We start from the raw sequence: 18,931 nt of genomic DNA, 5'->3' as shown, positions 1-18,931 counted from the left end.
GTTGAGCATACTAAAGGGTTTGCTGACACTCCTTGTGAGACATGCAATAAGGATTTAATCTGAAGATCACAGCCAGCTTCCAACAAAAAGGATCATGTTCTGTTTACCTAAATTCCCTCAGTAGTTTCCTTTAGATACAGCATTTCTCACTCCCTACTTGAAAATGCTTAAAAGTCCATGGAGGCCTTCCGACTCAGCCATGTCTGCGTTTCAAATGAGTTACTACCTTCTTATGGGCACACACAACTAATATAGGCCTGGAAGGCCAAAGAAAAATGGATAGCTTAATTCCATGCAGACATTGACTATGTTGTATACAAGGGAGTATGTGGGATTTTACAGCAGATTAATAAAACAGCTCTCACCTTCAAGGAACTTACAGCCAACCAGATGGTATAAAGCACAAACACTCACCAAAAAACACAATATAGAATAGATGATAAGAGTTGTAAGAGTAATATTATTGCTATTCAAAGGAAAGAGAGTTGACATCTAGTAGAAGATTTTTCAGAGGAGGTGACATGTGAAAAAACAGGAGGAAAATCCAGGAAAATAATATATGTAGTAGGAAATCATCTAGGTTAGATGTTGGAATATGTAGGGAGCATTTGTAAACTCAAATGCCTACAAAAGCCAAGAAAATCATGTAAAGGAGTGAGTGGGCCACAGTAATGCAATAGAGAATGGTGAAGACTTTGGTGCCAATGTAGAAGTCAGAGTTATTTATATTGACAGATAATTCAAAGTTTTGTAAAAACACTGCATTTGCCAAACAAAATACTCCTGAAGGTTGGATACAATTTACAGACTGCCAGTTTGTGAGCTATGCTGTAGGGAAATGTTAGGAAATACAGTTGAAAAGTTAGGTAGAGGTCTTATATAAAATGCCTTACTGTCAAGTTGGGGAGTTTGGATTCAATTTACTTAGCCATGGATGGCCACTGAAGTTGTTTAGAAAAGGGATAAAGTGATTAGAACTGTGCTTTAGAAAGATTAATTTCATGGGTGGGATGGCTGGTGTCAAGCAATATTGGACACAGAATGATCATTGAGGAGGCTGTTGCAATAGTTTTGGTGAGTGATGAGGAGGACCTAAATAGTGATGGGAATGGAAGGAAGGACACATGTGTAATCTTCCAGTGAATTGGTAACAGCTGTTCTGGATCTTGGTGCAAAACAAACTACAATGCTACAACTCACTTTGTCTGAAGAGTTGGGTCTGATGGTCTCCATTGTCCTAAACACTCTGAGTGATTGCATAACTCATCCATTGCATTGGCTGGGAACCTGGTCTTTCCTGCTATACAAGGTCACTGGCCCAAAACTCCACTTACTCTTGAAGAAATATCCCTTTGATGATCTCTAAATTATTGAATGTTGAATTTTTCATATTGGGTTCTTCCTTCACCAGGAGGACTTGATTGTCTTTTAAATTTTACCTGAACTATACCTTTTCTATGTTTGAGAAGAACTATGAAGTGCCTTAAATAAAAATTTTGTGCCTTATTCATATGAATCAGCAGTGGCTGGCCTAATGCATGGGTGATGGTACAAAGGCAATAAGTGAATGTTGTGTTGAATAAAAAAGAAAGTTGTGTTAAGAGATCTTGCATATCTGGGGTAGGAAAGGCATTTGTCCATGTATGCTAAGGCCAGGTTGGTATATAGATGAATAAAGCAAGCTTGTAAGGCCCTGTGGTGAGCTGGGGGGATACATATCCCACCTAAAAAGCTCTAGCCAATAGCTGCTACTCAGGAATGCTGGCCAGCAATGCTAGATCACCTAACTTTTCAAGAGGAGCTTTTAATCTTTGTTTTTATTTTAAATCTCTTGGTGTTTATAATTCCAAAACTTAGAAAGTATATTGGCTGGAGAAAACAAAACAGTTTTGAGCTAGATTCAGGTGGGATTGGAATAGGGCACCATTTTGTGACATCTGCTCTAAAGTAACTCCATGAGGGTAGTAGGTATGCTTTACATTCCTTTCAATCATTAGTGTTTTGCTAACCAGAAGGCACTCAATGGATGGTGTAGACTGGAATAAGACAGGGGAGAGATATTTCTATCTGACCCAAGCTTGGGGTTTAAGATTGATATTTAATGGGTCCTCATGCACCAGTGTGAAACCTCTTTCAAGGCATAGTTTCATCCTCCCTTGGGTATTGCTTAACACAGAGCAGATACTTAGTCAATGTTATAATTAAATTGGTTAGTACATAATTTTACTTCTATACATTTTACTGAAGCTCTGAATAAAAGTAATGAAAGAAGAATGCTAATAAAGAAACAATAATAGCTTTATATCCAGTTGGATTTCTTAAAGGATTTTAGAGATTTCCATGAAACAATAGTAAATATTAGTTTTGGAAAAGGTCTTAGTATCTTATCAACATTCTTTCAATGGGTATAGTGCTAAGGAGTAAGGGTTATTGCATTAAAATGCTGTGGATTAAGTCTGAACAAATAAAATATATAATTGTTAGCTAAGTCCAATACCACCAATCCTAGAATTGAACGCAATCAAGAGGTGACAGTTATTTAAAGTTTAAGGAAAATGAATATGAAAAAAAATGTGAAAACTATGTCTATGACTTATTCCCGCCTCCCCCCTCCCACCGGGTCCCCCCCAGAAAACTGTGAAAAGAGATCACAGTGATCCCATTTCAGTAGTGGAATGTCATGGTTCATCTTAATAGTATTGTTCCAATAGAAACAGGTTTTGAGACTCATGGGACTATTCACCAAATTTACCAAGTTATTTAGTGATAAACCTATGAGTAAATCCAAGATTCCCTAACTTCCTAATTCAAAGCTCTCCCCCTTTTTTCTAGTGTCATTCAAGGAAAATAAGTTATAAACTGGTCTTCTATCACTTTTACCTGCCCTGCTGTGGGATAAGATCTTTCTGAAGAAACATGTCCTTTAGATATCTAGACCTTCATTAAAGTTCAGGCTGGGGAGCTTGCCGAGTTCCAGAATGGATCTAGTGAAGGCTTTCAACTGGGGAGCCAACTGCCTCTTTGAAAAGCAGTTTTAAAGTTTACCCTTCATCTTCCAATAGGAGATAGAAACCCACTTTTCTTAGCTCAAAACCATTTCTTTTAAATCTTGATAACAAATCTAATGGATCTGATCAACCCAGAGTCATAAGAAATAATATTAGAACCTGGCTGAGCATGACAAAGGAAGCAATTTGATATGAGTAAAACACACATTTGTCCACTCAATGCAATTAGAAATATTTTTTTTAAGGACTCTTGCTTGGCTGTTCTTATAAAATGTAACTATTGAAAAAGAAGCTGGCAAGATCTTAAGGACTGGATCTCAGTTCCTGGCCCCAGTGATGGGTTTGGAAATTGCAGCCACAGCAATTAGGAGTTCCAATTTCCAGTTCACAGAAGGTCAGGCCTTGGGGTTATCCTTGGAGCAGTTCTATACTTCCCCTGAGGAAAGGCTCCATTGACCTAAGGAATCAGGGACTTAATACTGTTCAATCAGTATATATATTGTTAATGATCACAAGCATGGTTGGCCCCAACAACATTTTTCAAAACTTCAGTGGAAGTTCAGCCCTGACTAGTTGGTGTTCTCTTTCTTCAGAGATGAGTCACTAATCAACATGTACCTGTTATTTCCTGTGATTCCCTAGACCAGGGCCCTTTGAATCCTAACGTGCATGCAAATCTCCTGGGTATCTGGTTACAAGTGCAGATTTTGTTTTAATTAGTCTGGAGTAGGGCCCCTGATTCTGCATTTCAAACAAGCTATCAGGTTGCTTTGAGTAAGTAGCAAGGTTCTGTATCTGTCTTCATACGCTAAGCTATATTTTTACTATGTGACATGTGTGCCCCTTAGAACATTTGTTAGTCAAACCAAATTTTCCTATCGTAAACAAGAGACTACTTGTCACAAATCACTTTCCATGGTCTTCAATAACATCTGGTTTCTTCTAAGAGATAGACTTCTCTGTTTTTTATTATTGCTTTTGTGTTTTTTTGTGGGGTGGGAAGATGAAGGGTAAACTTTCAATATATATTGAAAGAATATATATATTCTATATATATTGAAAGAATATATATATTCTATATATATTGAAAGAAATCAGTTACCTGCTGAATGACTTTAAGACAGTAAGTGATCAATGCCTACTTCAGAATCAGCCAGAAGTCCTTCCATGTCTTTAGCTTATGCAGGCCAGTGTTTCCATGCAATGTTACTGAACCCTTGTCTGGCTTCTCTGGTAAGGGAGATTTCCACAATTGCATGCAAAGCACTAGTAATCTACAGAATGCCAGCCGGATTTGTGGCACTAATACCTTTTATAAGTCTTAAGATTCAAATGACTCAGGGCTCATAGACTATCTTAAGGTAAGTCTGAAATGATGCTTATTGTGTGAGTATGTCATTGATCTCCTCAGAATCTGTCCCCAAATATCTATTCCATAGTGGGAGGCAAGAATCAGCAGAAAAGAAGGAATCTTTGGAAAGCCAAAAACTATCTCTATACCAAATTGAGAGAGTGGAATTATAAGGTGAATGCAATTAACTGGCAGTCACGTCTATGCCGAAAACATAATCATCCCTTTAATAAGGAACATTTGCCGTGCTTGAAAAACTCACAGTGAAACGGTTGGATCCATAGGAAGGAACATGCTGAAAATGGTTTCAATATGATCCTGTTTTTTCACTCAATAACCATTGATTGAGGGTGTCCAGCCAAAAACAATGAGAAAATGAGCCAACAATAGTCTTGCCCTTTGACCATATTAGATATAGTTGCAGCTGAAATTTGTTATATGTTTCAGTAATAACAAAGCATCCATATGGAACAAATATTTGGCAGTATGGCAGCTGATGAAACCAGGAAAAATTAGACAAATTATCAATCGCTCGCTCCCAAATTACCCCAAAAAGAAATTAGATCCATTTTCAGTAGCTTTGCTTTCAAATTTCTTCATTCCATGAGTCACCACGACCTTCTGCCAAACTAAATATGTCTATGAACGGCTGGAAACTTTAATGGAAAGAAACATAAAACTCAAAATACGTAGGAAAATTTAAGCTTCTTCATGGAAGACCTTCATGGAAGACTAGCAAGTCAGGAATGTGGAGACAGAAATAATGTATTGACAGTGCCTTTTGTTTTGGGTAGCTTCTGAGTTAACATGCAATACAAATGCATAAACTAGGCAACCAACTGACATGACTTTAAATTAAAAGTATCTCTAAAAAGAAATGAGCTCGTCACTTTTTTCTTTTAGGCCTCCAATTCATCAAACTTCTAGGGTCTATGAAGATCCATAGTCCTGTAGTCAGGTTGATCACATTTGAGATAAAGAGACTTGATGATGTTATCCAAAGGGTGGTAGTAGTTGGAAAAAATGTTTTCTTGTTGGTTAAGGGCTCAGATTTTCAAATACTATTCTAATGCATTACAACAGAAGAATGACATAGCAGTTCTGAGTTGTTAATGCTACCTTCATGTGGGTTTTTCAAGGTTAAGTTCAAAGCATCTTCCTGTGTAAAAAAAAACCCTAGACTGAGCAAGGTGACTGAATTGCAGTCCCAGCCTTCCCGCCAGTGTACTTTGTGACCTGATGCACATTGTTTTCTTCTGGATCTCATTTCATCTGGGAAGTGAGTGCACTGGACCAGATTGCGCTCTGCAGTTCTTTCTAGCTCTCCGATTCTTTTTTTTTTTTAATTTTTTTTTCAACGTTTATTTATTTTTGGGACAGAGAGAGACAGAGCATGAACGGGGGAGGGGCAGAGAGAGAGAGAGACACAGAATCGGAAACAGGCTCCAGGCTCTGAGCCATCAGCCCAGAGCCTGACGCGGGGCTCGAACTCATGGACCGTGAGATCGTGACCTGGCTGAAGTCGGACGCCCAACCGACTGCGCCACCCAGGCGCCCCTAGCTCTCCGATTCTTCAATTATACTTTGGCAAATAAAAACTACTTGTAGAGTTCTCTGAGGGCTGGTACTCCAGCTGTTTTACCCACCTTGGGGGCTTATTTGCCAGGGATTTACCTTTTGTTACCTGCCTGCCCGTGGCTACCATCGCTCCTTTTAGTATGGATACCTCAGATGAAATAGAGAGGAACTAAATAGAGGTCTGTTTTCAAAGCCATTTCCACAGGTAGAATCTTTTTGTGAAGGCTCCTATTGTAGACCTCGAAAACTCTCTGTTGACTAGAATTAGCCTACTGTTGAGCAAGGAGAATTTTTTACTGGGGCAATAGTGAATGTGTCCTAAGAGATGATACCTCAAATAGATTTTTAATTCTATATCTTAAATCTCAGATCCTTAATGGTGGCAGCAGCAGATGGGGGTATATTCTGGGGACTGGTAGAAGGAAATAGTTGTTGGAATGACTTTGTTAACATCAAGTCAAGGAGTTTTAAGTGCCCAATATTGGATGGTGTGGAGGACAGGAAAAAAAGTAAAACTTTGTTTTTCTAAAAGAGCTCAAAATAGAATGAAAATTCACAGCAGTGGTAACCAGTACTTGATTGTGAGGTTCAAAAGTGTCTTTGCTAAGTCAAATATTATGTATCTGAGAGCTGTTGGATTTGAAGCCTCTGGGATAGAAGAAACACGTGCCAGTTGGTCACTGGACTGCATGGTGATAAAACGCACAATTCTGATTTCATCAAAGCCATGCTCAAACAAAAAAATTCAATTCCCCTAAGTCAGGCTATGATAAGGAAGCTGTTACAATGGGCAACCTGAGAGTGCAAAGATACTTTTCTGATTAGCGAGTACATTCCCTCTGCTGAACACCGCATTTTGAGGCTAAGCAGAAATAACCAATAGCTGACTTGGGAGAATGGAAATCTCTTGTCTACATGTGATACCTCAGTGCCTACAAAACCACCTTGTGGAGACAGACTTTTTAAGCAAGCTTAGCGTGGTAAAGTGATAGGCTCTGTCTCTTTCCTGTTCCCTGCAATGAGGACATAACAGTAATACTGGGTGAGCATTCTGAAAATACATTAATTAACTCTTGGGTGGTCTAAATGTAAAGTGATATAGAAGTGAACAGAAGATACCAACATACTTTTCTTTCTAATTAATAAGGTTGAGGTGATACACTGCCAAATTAACTTGTCTAGATTATAATTATTGCAGAACAATTGAACTAATGGGTCAATGTCATTAATAATTGAAGTTGAACCACTAAACTAATTTGTGGTGGTGATTAAAGGGACAAGGCAAAGCATTTAATTCAATCAATTATAGCAACATGTTTGGATGACCCCTTAGATTTTCCAAACCCTTCTATAGTTGAGCCTCAAAAGAACTCTGAGGTATAATATTTTAATTCCCACTTTACTAATGAGGAATGTAAGACGCAAGGATATTAACTAACTGCTCCAAAGGGGAGAAATGCTGTTAAGTAGGGGAGCTGGGTGAGGCCCAAATGTGGAACTTCTGATTTCCAGTGTCTTCTCTTTCTGTTTTCTGCTGGGGCTGTTTCTTGGCAATAAAATGCCTCTGATGATATTCAGATAGGAAAGACACAAGAAGGGAAGAGAAAAATCATGGCCACCATATCTGAACCAGGCCTTTTCAACTGTGGGACATTGACAGCTTATTGTTGTATGACTAAGAAGGGAATGACCATAAATATTGAGGTCAAAGATAACTAGCTTATCTAGTTATCTTTTGCTCCAGGTGGTCATAATCATACTTCGAAGCACAAAGTTTTGCTTTACACCATTTCTGCCTTCCTTTGCTGCGTTACTAAAATAAATGAATTCCACAGCTATAAGACAAGAAGGAGCACCTACAAATACCTTCTAGATAGCCTATAGGAAGAGCTTTTTATTTTCAGGGAAAGACTTTTGAAACCACAATGAGTCTTCTCATTGTTACTCTGGGTAATGGAACATAGACTTCTGATTAACCAGTGACTGACAATTACTTTCTGTGTTAGTTTCACTAATGGCTTTCTCATCTCTCTAACTGCTTCTCTTCTGGAGACCTCTAGTCCAGTAGTGCTCAACTAGGGGTGATTCCACACTACCCCTCACCCCCCGGCCCACCGCCGGAGACATCTGGCAATGTCTGGAGATATTTTGATTGTCACGACTGGGAGGAAGGACACTGGCATCCAGAAGGTAGGAGCCATGTGTGGTGCTAAACATTCACAATGCACAGAGCAGCCCTCCTTCCCCAACAAAAAAAATATCTGGCTCAAAATGTCAATAGTGCTTAGGTTGAGAAATTCTCTTGCCAATGGCACTGCTCACGGAGGCAAGTGGGGAGTATGAGAATGAAGTAGGATTTAAAAACAGGCCACTTGGTCTCACAAAGGAGCTGGGGCAGGGGGCAGCGAGAAAGGAGGTCAAAATTTACAGTGTCCTCAAATCAGTTTAATCCAGAATTCTAACTCTTGGTGCTCCTTTCCCCAGTTTCATAGATTATCAGGAGTTGGCTGCTTGTGGGTTGGCTCAGTGTGGACTTTCTTAATCACTTGCTTCTGATGAAAGACGATTTCACCAGGGTAAATGGCACAGAGGTAGTACCATCTTCCCAGCAATATTCACAGAATTGAGTCTATGACCAACAAAATTTCAAAGTTTAAAAAGACCCCTTCAACAGCCTTTTTAGTACCTCATAAAGACCACAGATGAAAGAAGAAAGTCTGAAGAGATTCATAGAGTATTTGCTTGGAAGTCTGCAAAAAAATCAGGTGTAAATTTCTTTTGGCCTAGGGCCGTCAGAGAAATCTCCAGAAAAAAAAGCTGATCCAACAACTCGTCAGACTGTTTCAGATTTTCCAGGAGCACAGCTTTGCTAAGTCATTCCAAAGCAGTTCTACCCAAGTTGACATTGGAGAGAGTGACCAAAGAGTCAGAATAATATAATATACAATAATAGTCTAAATTATGACCTTAAGTGGAGTGGAATGCCCAAAGCATTTGCAGGTTTTGTGTAATGTATAAGAAACAGGCAGGGAATTATTTTAGTTTGTGAAAATTTCTACATCAAGGGAACAAAAGTGTTAACTTTCAGGTGAGTTTGTTGGAATGAGAGCCACCAAGATCTACGTTCATTTGGGTGAGCTTGATTGGAGGCCCCTCCTGGCCATTTTAATTTACCAGGTAATTTTGATATAGGCATGGTTCATTGCTTCTAAAGGCCAAACACTGCATTAGAATCAGAAAACAGAATCAACAGTATCTTTTTCTATTTCTGTCATTAATTAGCAGTGTGACCTTGGACACATCACTTCTCTCTGAGTTTAAATCTCTTTTTTAAATATTTATTCATTTTTGAGAGAGAGAGAGAGAGAGAGAGAGAGAGAGAGAGAGAGAGGAGAGAGAGAGAGAGAGAGAGAGAGAGAGAGAGAGAGGAGAGAGAGAGAGAGAGAGAGAGAGAGAGAGATAAAATCCAAGGCAGGCTCCAGGCTCTGAGCTGTCAGCACAGAGACTGATGTGGGGCTGGAACTCATGAACTACAAGATCATGACCTGAGCTGAAGTCGGACACTCAACTGACTAAGCCACCCAGGTGCCCCTCTCTGAATTTCATTCTTGATGGTTGACTATTTTTCAAGGCTTTCCAAGCTTGTAGCAGTCTTTAATTTTACTTCCTTTGAACAATCAGGTAGTTTTAAGAGGGAGATATTAGAGAGATGTGTGCTTAATCAATAATCAGTTTTTTGCAAGTCTTCCCAGGGGCGTCCCCATGCCCCCCCTTTTTTTTGGCATGGAAACCATTATCCTGTAGTATGCCAGAGCATTAAATGCAAAAGGTTTTAATTTAAAAGACTGTGTGGTCTCTACTGGTTGCACAATTTCTCTTTGTATCCGTACTGCTGCTGATCAAATATTGCAAAGCCATTAATTACCTTAGGACAAATGCAGAGGGCCACATGCAAAAGTTCTGGCCAACTGCATAAAGCAATATGCCAGATATAAAGTAAGTGAAGGGTTTTTCTTGGTATTTAAGGTTCAGTGAAAAAGTAAGAGGGGCAGCTATGCCAAGAATGAAAAGCCAGAGCTTGCCAAGTGCTTCTTTAAGTGGCTTTAGCCAATGTGAGACTAAACAATGCATTAAATAGGCATACAACTTACTACGGTTCAGGAATTGCATGTCAAATAACAGCTCTTTGCTGTTTTAAACATGATCTCACATGTAGATAAAGACAAACAAAATGCTGTGTTGTCATCTTCTTAGTCTAACAGCTAATAAGGCCTGAGGATTTGAACTTTCCAGGCAACCAAAAGTAATTCTTTGTGATGTAAGAGCTTGCTGATGTTTCACAGAGAGGTGTAGGATGGAACTTTGCCAGAGCAGCAGCTCAGTGCAAAAACGATTTTTTGCCACCATGGTTGTCAAAGACGTCTGGCTGCATAAAAGAGCAAAGGCTTTGTAGTCCATTATTGAGAACAATGAAAAATGTACTTGAGAGAGATCTTGTGCCTGTTTTCAGTGTGTCGGATTCTTTGTTGCAGGCTGTGAAATGGGAAGGAAGGTTGCTAGAGGGATAGTCATCTCTTAACAGAGGCCCTGAGGAATGCTGGCATGGAACATGATGTCTGGACAAGGTATATGGAGGCCCAGGGAATTTGAAGAATGCCAAAACTCTCTTCTGGATCTAAAATGCCTAACCTACCAGCCACTTAAGATACGAGACATCCAAAACCAATGGTCTTCAAAAAGCTGGTTGAGTGATACCTGCACAGGTGGAAGCCTTTCATCCAAACCCAAGCCTGCTCTCATAACTCCTTCCATGGCCAAATTGGAGAAGCCTCTTCCTGCCTGGCACACTATCTGGATTATGGAAACTTGTGACCACCTCTCCTTTACCACATCTCTCTCATAATTCCCAGAGAAAGATTTCTGGTCCAAATAAACAGCCCTTCTTCAACCAGTCTTTGAGAAAAAGCAACAGAACTAACAGCTGCAAGAAATGAGGCACCTGAAGTTTGCTGGAAGAGAATGAAGAGAACTTGAAGTTGGCCAGAGGAGATGTTCCCCCCCCCCCCCCCACCAGATCATACTACATATCCTGGTGCTCACAGGTGAGCTGCAGTGTTCTGTCTGAATGGGGTCCAGTCTCTGAAGGCTCTTGAACAGCAGTAGCCTCCAATCAAAGATTTTGTTGCACACCCTGAGGAAATTCTACTAGTATTTCCTAATTTTTCCTACAAGAGAAACTGTAGGGTTATCACATGAATATCTCCCTCATGCTTCCTTCCAAAGAAGTTTTCAGAATCAATTCGGTTACCCAGGGGTTTCTGCTCCTTATCTCTCGGAAGAGGACTGGGATTTTTGGAAGCATCTCCCTATGCTATCACACGTTGGGCCTCTAAACAATGTAAATGGCCAAATGAATATGCTTCTTGGAGACAAGAGACCTTAGCTTTGGTTCTGGATCCAGCCAGTGAGGTAAGTCACAAAGTCTCAGTGTCTTATGTTTCTCATTTATTCAGTGAATCCATAATTCTTGCATTCCAGGGGTAAAACCAAACAAAGTGAGAAAACTCATGCAACTGGATTTTGAAAAAGTAAATGTACTATTCAAACACAAGACATTCTTCTTGTTACTGATACTGCTATATACCAATTATTACTAATAACGGGTGTTATCAGTTGTCCCTAAGGAGAGAAAATGAGTGTATAACTTATTGGGCTGTGCAGATTCCTCAACCTTTGCAATAGACTCTGCAACAGATCCCAGAAAAGAATAAATAAATATAATTGCTAACATATGGATGTGCTTACTATGTGCCAGGCAGTATTCTAAGTCAATATGTTCTAATACATTAACTCATTTAATCCTAACACCACTTCTATGAGGTAGGCCCCCATTTTACAGATGAGGAAATTGAGGAACAGATGTTAAGTAGCTTGCTCAGGGCCACACACCAAGTAAATTAGAATTCAAACTCTAAATTTTTGTCAATAGAGACCAGGATCTTAGTCTCGAACCCTTCACTTTTCTGCTTCCCATAATTCTCCATCAGGAAGATAAACCCAAAGAACATTAAAAATGTCAGAAAAATGCAAATTAGTTTCTTATTTTGCATAGATACTATCACTTTTTTTTTTTTTTTTAATTTTTTTTTTTCAACGTTTATTTATTTTTGGGACAGAGAGAGACAGAGCATGAACGGGGGAGGGGCAGAGAGAGAGGGAGACACAGAATCGGAAACAGGCTCCAGGCTCCGAGCCATCAGCCCAGAGCCCGACGCGGGGCTCGAACTCACGGACACGCGAGATCGTGACCTGGCTGAAGTCGGACGCTCAACCGACTGCGCCACCCAGGCGCCCCGATACTATCACTTTTTAAGTGGTCATTTGGTTGCATAGACTGGTCCTCTTGGGCATATTTAGAGTAGTAGCAAGCACTTCAGGTCAATGTAAAAACTCTGCTTTTCTTTAAGAATACCTGTGACTTATTAGCTTAGTGGTGCTAATGAGGCCAGGGCCATAGGTCAAACCCCACATGTGCCAATTAATTTCAAAGCTTTTCTCTTTGAAAAGCTTTTCCACAGCCAGTGACTGTACCCTTAACTTTGACCAGCTGTCATACAAATGCATGACTGGCAGTCCAAGGGGTACCAAAACAAGGAATACAAATGGTGTAGCCCAAACCCAGCCCCATTCAAAGCAATGCTAATAGTATGTATCTTTGAATGCCCCAAACTATACTCTTCCTTCTTTAGTTGGAAAGACAGTATCAATAGGCTGGCAAAAGGTGGCTGGTCAAGGTTTAGAAGCCTATAGATTCTTCTTGTCCCCTCAAATGTAATCAAGTGCAACTTAAAACTGACCTACTCACTTGTTCTCACATTCAAGAGAGTAAGAATATGTAAAGATGAGACCTGTGAGCTAGTCCTTCCTTGCAAAGAAAGATGGCTATCTGCTTTCATGAGGTGTGTGCTCCTTTGGCCAGATGACCCTCATGTATTTGGTCATGTCTGAACTTTTATTCCATCCCTGAGGGGTTGAAGCTCACCTTAAAACAAAACAAAACAAAACAAAACAAAACAAAACAAAACAAAACAAAACAAAGAAGCTGGCTACTCTTTCATTAAGTAGGTGGAATCGCCTATCTCTAGGGGCAAACAGAAACTCTGTAGAGAAGATAAAGGACACTAAATGTACTTTGGCCACTACTTAAATCCAAGGTTCTTCTTTCTTGAATAGCACCCAATCCTTGATAATTACAATCTGGACTATGAGTCCATTAAAGTTAGAAGAAGTCATTTGCTTTAACAAAATCCCCTTGTTTTATAGACAAGGACATTTTGACCCAGGAAGTTTAAATGCCTGCCAAAGTCATACAGCTAATGAATGACAGGTCTGGGAGCAGTTTTCTGAGCACTATATTTCAAATGAAAGAAGCCTGAGTTAATAATAATACCTAGATCTAGGAAGGTTGTTGCAATCAATAACAATGAAATTCATTGCAAAGTTTCACTTAAAGCAGTATGTTTTAATACATGAAGAATGCCTTTAGTTTATTCAGACCCGTTCTTAATAACTATGCATTGGAAGTATGTTTTACAAAAGCCATAAATCTGGAATAGCTGAAAGGGTATCCAACTTTTTTTTCTAATTGATTTACTTCTCCTTTTTCCCAGACCGCCGAGGTAAAGCATATACAGTTTATTTAAGGGACTGTTTATAGACTCTTAAAACTAAAAAGGACCCCCGAAACTTGCTTTCTTTTGGTTGCTCTTAATTGAAACCATCCAAGATGGTTGGTTGTCTGTCAATTTTTTAAGTATCTCCAAAGAGGGAAATTCCACGAGCCCCTAAAGTACACGTTAAAATGGTTAATCACCATGACTGTCAAAAAATTATATCTATGGCAAGCTTAACTTCTATTTCAGTTGAAGCTCTTTTCCTCTTGCTATGTTTCATGCAAAATGAGGTTATAACAAGCCCTCCTCTATGAGGGCTCCATCAATCTGGCAAGATAATAGCTAGCTCTTTCCCAATGTGCCACTTCATTATGCTACCATTTTCCTCATAGGACGGTGAGAGCATAAGACTGGCTGATACCTTCTCTTACTATGATACATAGGGAAGAATTAGTAATTAGCTGTTCATTGGAACTTTCATTTCATAAAATGTCTGGGGAAGCTGCATTAATTATAGAGGAACTGTTCCACTTATGCTGGGAAAATATTCACAAAACAGATAATCTAGAAGGATGCTTCCACTGTGCTGTAGTGGAACTTGTGCTTGTAGACAAAGATGAGCTCATTCACACACTGGGTCAGTCAATACAAAGTCAACATTAAAAACTTTTTTTATATTCAGAACTGTTCTTTTCTAATAGGTTGAGAAAATTCCCCTTGTTAAACATTCGGGCCAAGCAAAAAGATAAATATGGAGGCAATTTTCTTTTAGATGTTTGAATTTCAAACTAAGATCAGAAACTGCCTTCCACTATTAAAAAATAACAAGAACAACAAAACTATACTTTCAAAATGGATTTGACACAGCTTAAAATAAAAAGCACAGCCACAGTAAAACTTTGAAAATAAGGATAAAAACAATGATAAGAGTCAATTGACAGGGGATAGAGGTGGGGAAGACTGATTTCCTCTAAAAAGTATCTCAAAGACTGTAAATGCTTAAAGCTGACTTCTACACACACTAAATCTCAGCGGACAAAAAGGAAACTCAATAAAATTTGTTGACAACAGTTAATGCCTGTGAGAATAATTGGCTTAGACACAAACCAGACCATCAGTGTAGCTTGGGGATGACCAAAATGCAGTCTCTAAGACATTGTTAGTATACACTGTATTCAGTTGAATAAAAGAAAAATAGTTTTATCCAATAGCTAGATATATAGGAGGTATAAATTGTCCAAAGTACTTGACAAACTTAATTCTTTAAGGTTCTGAAGACTGAGATCCCAAATAAGTAATTCCATTCCACTCAATTGGATTCAATTAAATTCAATTCAAGCTTGTCAGTTCAATAATCAAATATGAGCCTTTACCAAATCAGCCAGGCATAGGGCTAGCTACTAGGATTCAATGGTAAATAAATATAGTCTTTGGCATCAAGAAGCCCATTGAGAGGGTAGATCATGGCTAGGTGATTTCAAATGAGACAAAATCTTCAGGAAAAGCATAAAGGACTATAATCTATTCTTCTATGATTGTGTTTCTCATATGACATTTGATAATAGTTACATGCAGTTTTGAAACATCCTGATCAGACTATGAGTTTCTTGAAAGCAAAGTCAATCTCTCATTCATTTCTAGGCATCTTATTCATGCCTAGTACAGTATCTCACATATAGCACATGCTCCATCAATGTTTTGAATTAAAGCTAACTTCTCTTTGGCAAAAGAGATTGTCCAGTTGACTAGAAAGTTAACAAGAATACTTTTGTTCATGAGGTTCTGTGTCAGACAAAAAATTTATATAAGTCATAGAATTCTATTAGGCAGAATTTATGAAACATAGAGTCTCAATGGCAATGCTGACAATAATCACAATTTATGAAACCACTTTCTATCCAAAGTTATACTTCAAACATTAAGAGTGCCTATATATAAACTTTCCCTTTCAAGTTATTAAAATGGAGTTTAAAAACATCTGCTAAAATTTGATCATTGTAGTAACAATAAAAGAACCTTTTCAGTGGCTTGAAATTGGTTTCCATCTTAGTTGTCCCATACTCTTAACTGTCTGTGTGCACATGTATCGGTATTATATGATTATGTGGGACCAAATCATTATTTCTGTTCCCATTTTTCATCATCTAATTCAAATATCACAGGCACAGAATGATCCAGTTTCCATGCACTGTGCATGGAAATCCTGGAGCACATCATGTCAAACAAGACAATTCAGCTTGGCACATAACAGAAGACAATTGTGGGCTTGGCAATCACCTTGATCCTTGGATCAAAGGAAATTTTGCAAATGGATTATCAGGGGAGAAAATCTCTTGAGCATAATAAGTGGAATTACTTATTCATTTTTTATATGTGGATCAGTAACAGCAAAATAAAGAGTAATGACAACCCACCATTGGGTGATGTTGATGTAACACATTTGCCTTTCACTGGATATTTCAAAGGTAAAACAGGTCTGCTATTTTAAAAGTACCCACCAATGAACTCATTCATCTGCACTACAACAGAGAACCAGATAGAATTGCTTTGTTGGGAGAAAAATACCTGAATTCACTCTATTGAAGCATTAGCTGGAAACAGAGAGGGGGAATTTACTCATTCAAGTATAGAAAGCACTTCTCATTCTCTGTTTGTAGTTGTTTAAAGACTATTTGTTGCCAAATCTGTGATGAGTACCCATCAGTCCTCCACCAGCCTCTCCTTTCCCATCTCCCCGACTCATCACAGACTGCTGTATTCAGGACCCTTTCCCTAGTCTCTCTCTCTCTCTCTCTCTCTCTCTCTCTCTCTCTCTCACACACACACACACACACACACACACAAGCACACACCACCTTCCCCAGGAAGAAGATGAGAGAAACTTGAAGTCTGTGAGTCATCAGAGGAGCTATTCAAAGCTTAGTGGGCAACTGAGGTAAGCTGTCTACACTCGAGTGATAATAAACCTCTAAGAATGATTCATGCTCACTGAGGACCTGAATATCAGTTTCCTGGAACTCTCTAAAATTCCAAACAATTATATAGAATGAGCAATTGGCTTTAAATCTTTCACTGTCCTATAATGTACAATTTGATAGGTACCTCTGAGGTAGATTCTTTAAGTGATCAGTTCCCCCAGGCAACATTGAGTTATATTTGTGTTTATTATTTGGAAACATTGAGTTGGCTGTCTATTTTTTATTGACTGTCAACATTTTAAGCACCTGAGATCTACTTATGGGATAAGTAACCCCACACTTGTCAGAAACCCTTTTCCAGATGGAGAGTCCCAGAGAAAAGCTAAGTCAAAGGAAGGCAATAACCAAAAAAATCAAGGTCAATTTGCATAGAGGACAAATTAATATGGCATTTGAGTTTGCATTTAGAGACTGTCTGTGTATTTGCAAATGTGCCTTTGAGTGAAGTTCACCTTCTGTTCCTGGTGATTTCATATTGCGTGGAGACATCTGGGATGTGCCCCCTTAATTCTTTCTCCAAGTCCCCCTTACTATTTTACTCCAAATTACCTAGCACTTGTTTCCATATGTTTATATGTGCACCCACAGATCTTGAGACAAAAAGAACGCAATCCTCTAGGCTCCATCTTGTCCCATCCTTTCACTGAAAGGAAAGGAACAGTGAGGGTAGAGCACAATAGATTTGGGAAAGCTCTCAGCAGGAAGTAGTTAAAAGACAAACTGCTAAGGAGGAAAATTCCATCCTAAATCTGCAAAACCTGCCACAGCCCCGTTGAAACACTAGGCTTACTTTAAGGTGAAGAATCTCAGAGGCTGAGGACGGCTGCCAGCCACGGGCAGTCATTCAGTTATTCACACACTCCCTGCGGTTGTAAATCCACAGAGCAGTGAGAGGGAGGGCTACTTACTGAAATAAAAACCCCTGTCTCCACACACGAACTGAAGAGCGTCCACCAACTCAGCCCCACAGAGCGTCTCTGGTCCAGCTGTGGCGGAGCTGGTGAAGGTGAGCAAGCACAGGCCCAGATAGAAGAGATGAGAGGGGGACATGATGTGCATCTTTACCTGCCAAAAACACAGAAGAATGGTCATGTTTCCTCCCTGGTCCTTGCAAGGGCAGTGTGGGTGAGGCAAAAGTACATTGCCCCCCTGCCCCTCCCCTCACACACACATTCTGTTACTGCCATTAGTCAGAACTACCCTCCACAAAAGTGCATCAGAGTGCATGGCAGACCATAGGGTGGTGTGGACGGATCATGTCTTGGCATCAAACAACCTGTGTTTAATCCCCTTGCCACCGTGGACTTTTTCCGAACCCCTTCTTTACAGATTCCTATTACAATTCAATGAGATAAAACATCTAGAAACATTTACTATGTAAATGAAAAATGCTATTATTGCAGTAGAATCCCACACCACTCAGAGATCCTGGTAAACCTTCTGAATTTTCAAAGGTTAAACTATGCTCAGTCCCGATTTGGGGCCAAATACGTTTTATTAATTTAAATTCTCTAAAGATTGGCCATTCAAAGATGACATATGCATGCGTTATGGACCAGAATATTAAGTTAACTAGAACAGCATTCCCCAGCTACTTATTAAAAAGAGTTTACTGTGGATAAAAAAGGACTTGTGAAAATACTGTATGTCGTTATAGGGTGGGTTTTTTTTTTTAATTTTTCACTTAATGAGAGAGAGAAAGAGAGAAACAGAGACAGAGAGAAGCACAAAGAGAGAAACTTTTTACCTAGGGAATATCAGTAGTTAACACAACCACAAGTGGAAGTGAAAATATGAACAGAAACTGGAGAAATATGAGGATTTAGGAATGAAATTGGCTCATGCTAAGTAGACCCTTCACCTTCTGTACTCTAATGCCCTCTGTGTCAAGTGCACTATCAAATCAACGTATGTGTAGACATTGCCTTCCAAGAACAGGGCATTAAGCTCAAAACCTTCAAAAGACTTCTTTTTTTTTTTTTTTTTTTTTTTTTTTTTTTGTCACAGGAATTGTGACTTCATGTCTCAGAGGGACTTATGTGTCACTGTATCCATTTTACAGCAAAATATACCAAGGGACCCCTGGTTGACTTATTTAGCCAATAATAGAAGCCAAATGGCAGCCTTGCCTAAAGCAAGATTTCTGTGGCTCAAGGCTCCATCCACTCTTAGAGTAGTAGTGATCACTAACTTTCCCACATTGCTACTTGTGGCACAAAGATGTGGTTTCTTCCAGGAAGACTCCCAAGGCAAGTAGCTTCACCTCTTTCAGATGCATTTACTTTCAGTGGCCTTGGATGAGTCACTGACAGGATGTAAGCAAGGGACCCTGTCAAAAGGGTC

General features: G+C 39.3%; 2 protein-coding genes across 7 annotated transcripts in view; one reads left to right on the top strand and one right to left on the bottom strand.

The window, feature by feature from the left end:
* The window catches only part of IGF1 (insulin like growth factor 1), a 78,873-nt gene that overhangs the window by 56,034 nt on the left and 3,908 nt on the right, over window positions 1-18,931 (bottom strand). For all 5 annotated transcript variants that reach the window (XM_025926623.2, XM_086712512.1, XM_025926621.2 and 2 more), the window contains exon 2: window positions 17,497-17,653. In XM_025926623.2, coding sequence (XP_025782408.1) covers window positions 17,497-17,653 — 157 coding nt within the window. The remainder of the gene's footprint in view (window positions 1-17,496; window positions 17,654-18,931) is intronic.
* The window catches only part of LOC147578949 (uncharacterized), an 89,889-nt gene continuing 81,379 nt past the window's right edge, over window positions 10,422-18,931 (top strand). The window contains exon 1 of one of the 2 annotated variants that reach the window (XM_086712513.1): window positions 10,422-11,406. The gene's annotated coding sequence lies outside the window, so the exon portion shown is untranslated. The remainder of the gene's footprint in view (window positions 11,407-18,931) is intronic. The other variant, XM_086712515.1, reaches the window with a different exon arrangement.

The sequence above is a fragment of the Puma concolor genome, chromosome B4, assembly GCF_028749965.1.
Source record: "Puma concolor isolate L17-30 chromosome B4, mPumCon1.1.hap2, whole genome shotgun sequence".
NCBI classification, from domain to species: domain Eukaryota; kingdom Metazoa; phylum Chordata; class Mammalia; order Carnivora; family Felidae; genus Puma; species Puma concolor.
The sequence above is the reverse complement of the archived record's forward strand: the minus strand, read 5'-3'. Positions and strand labels throughout refer to the sequence as shown.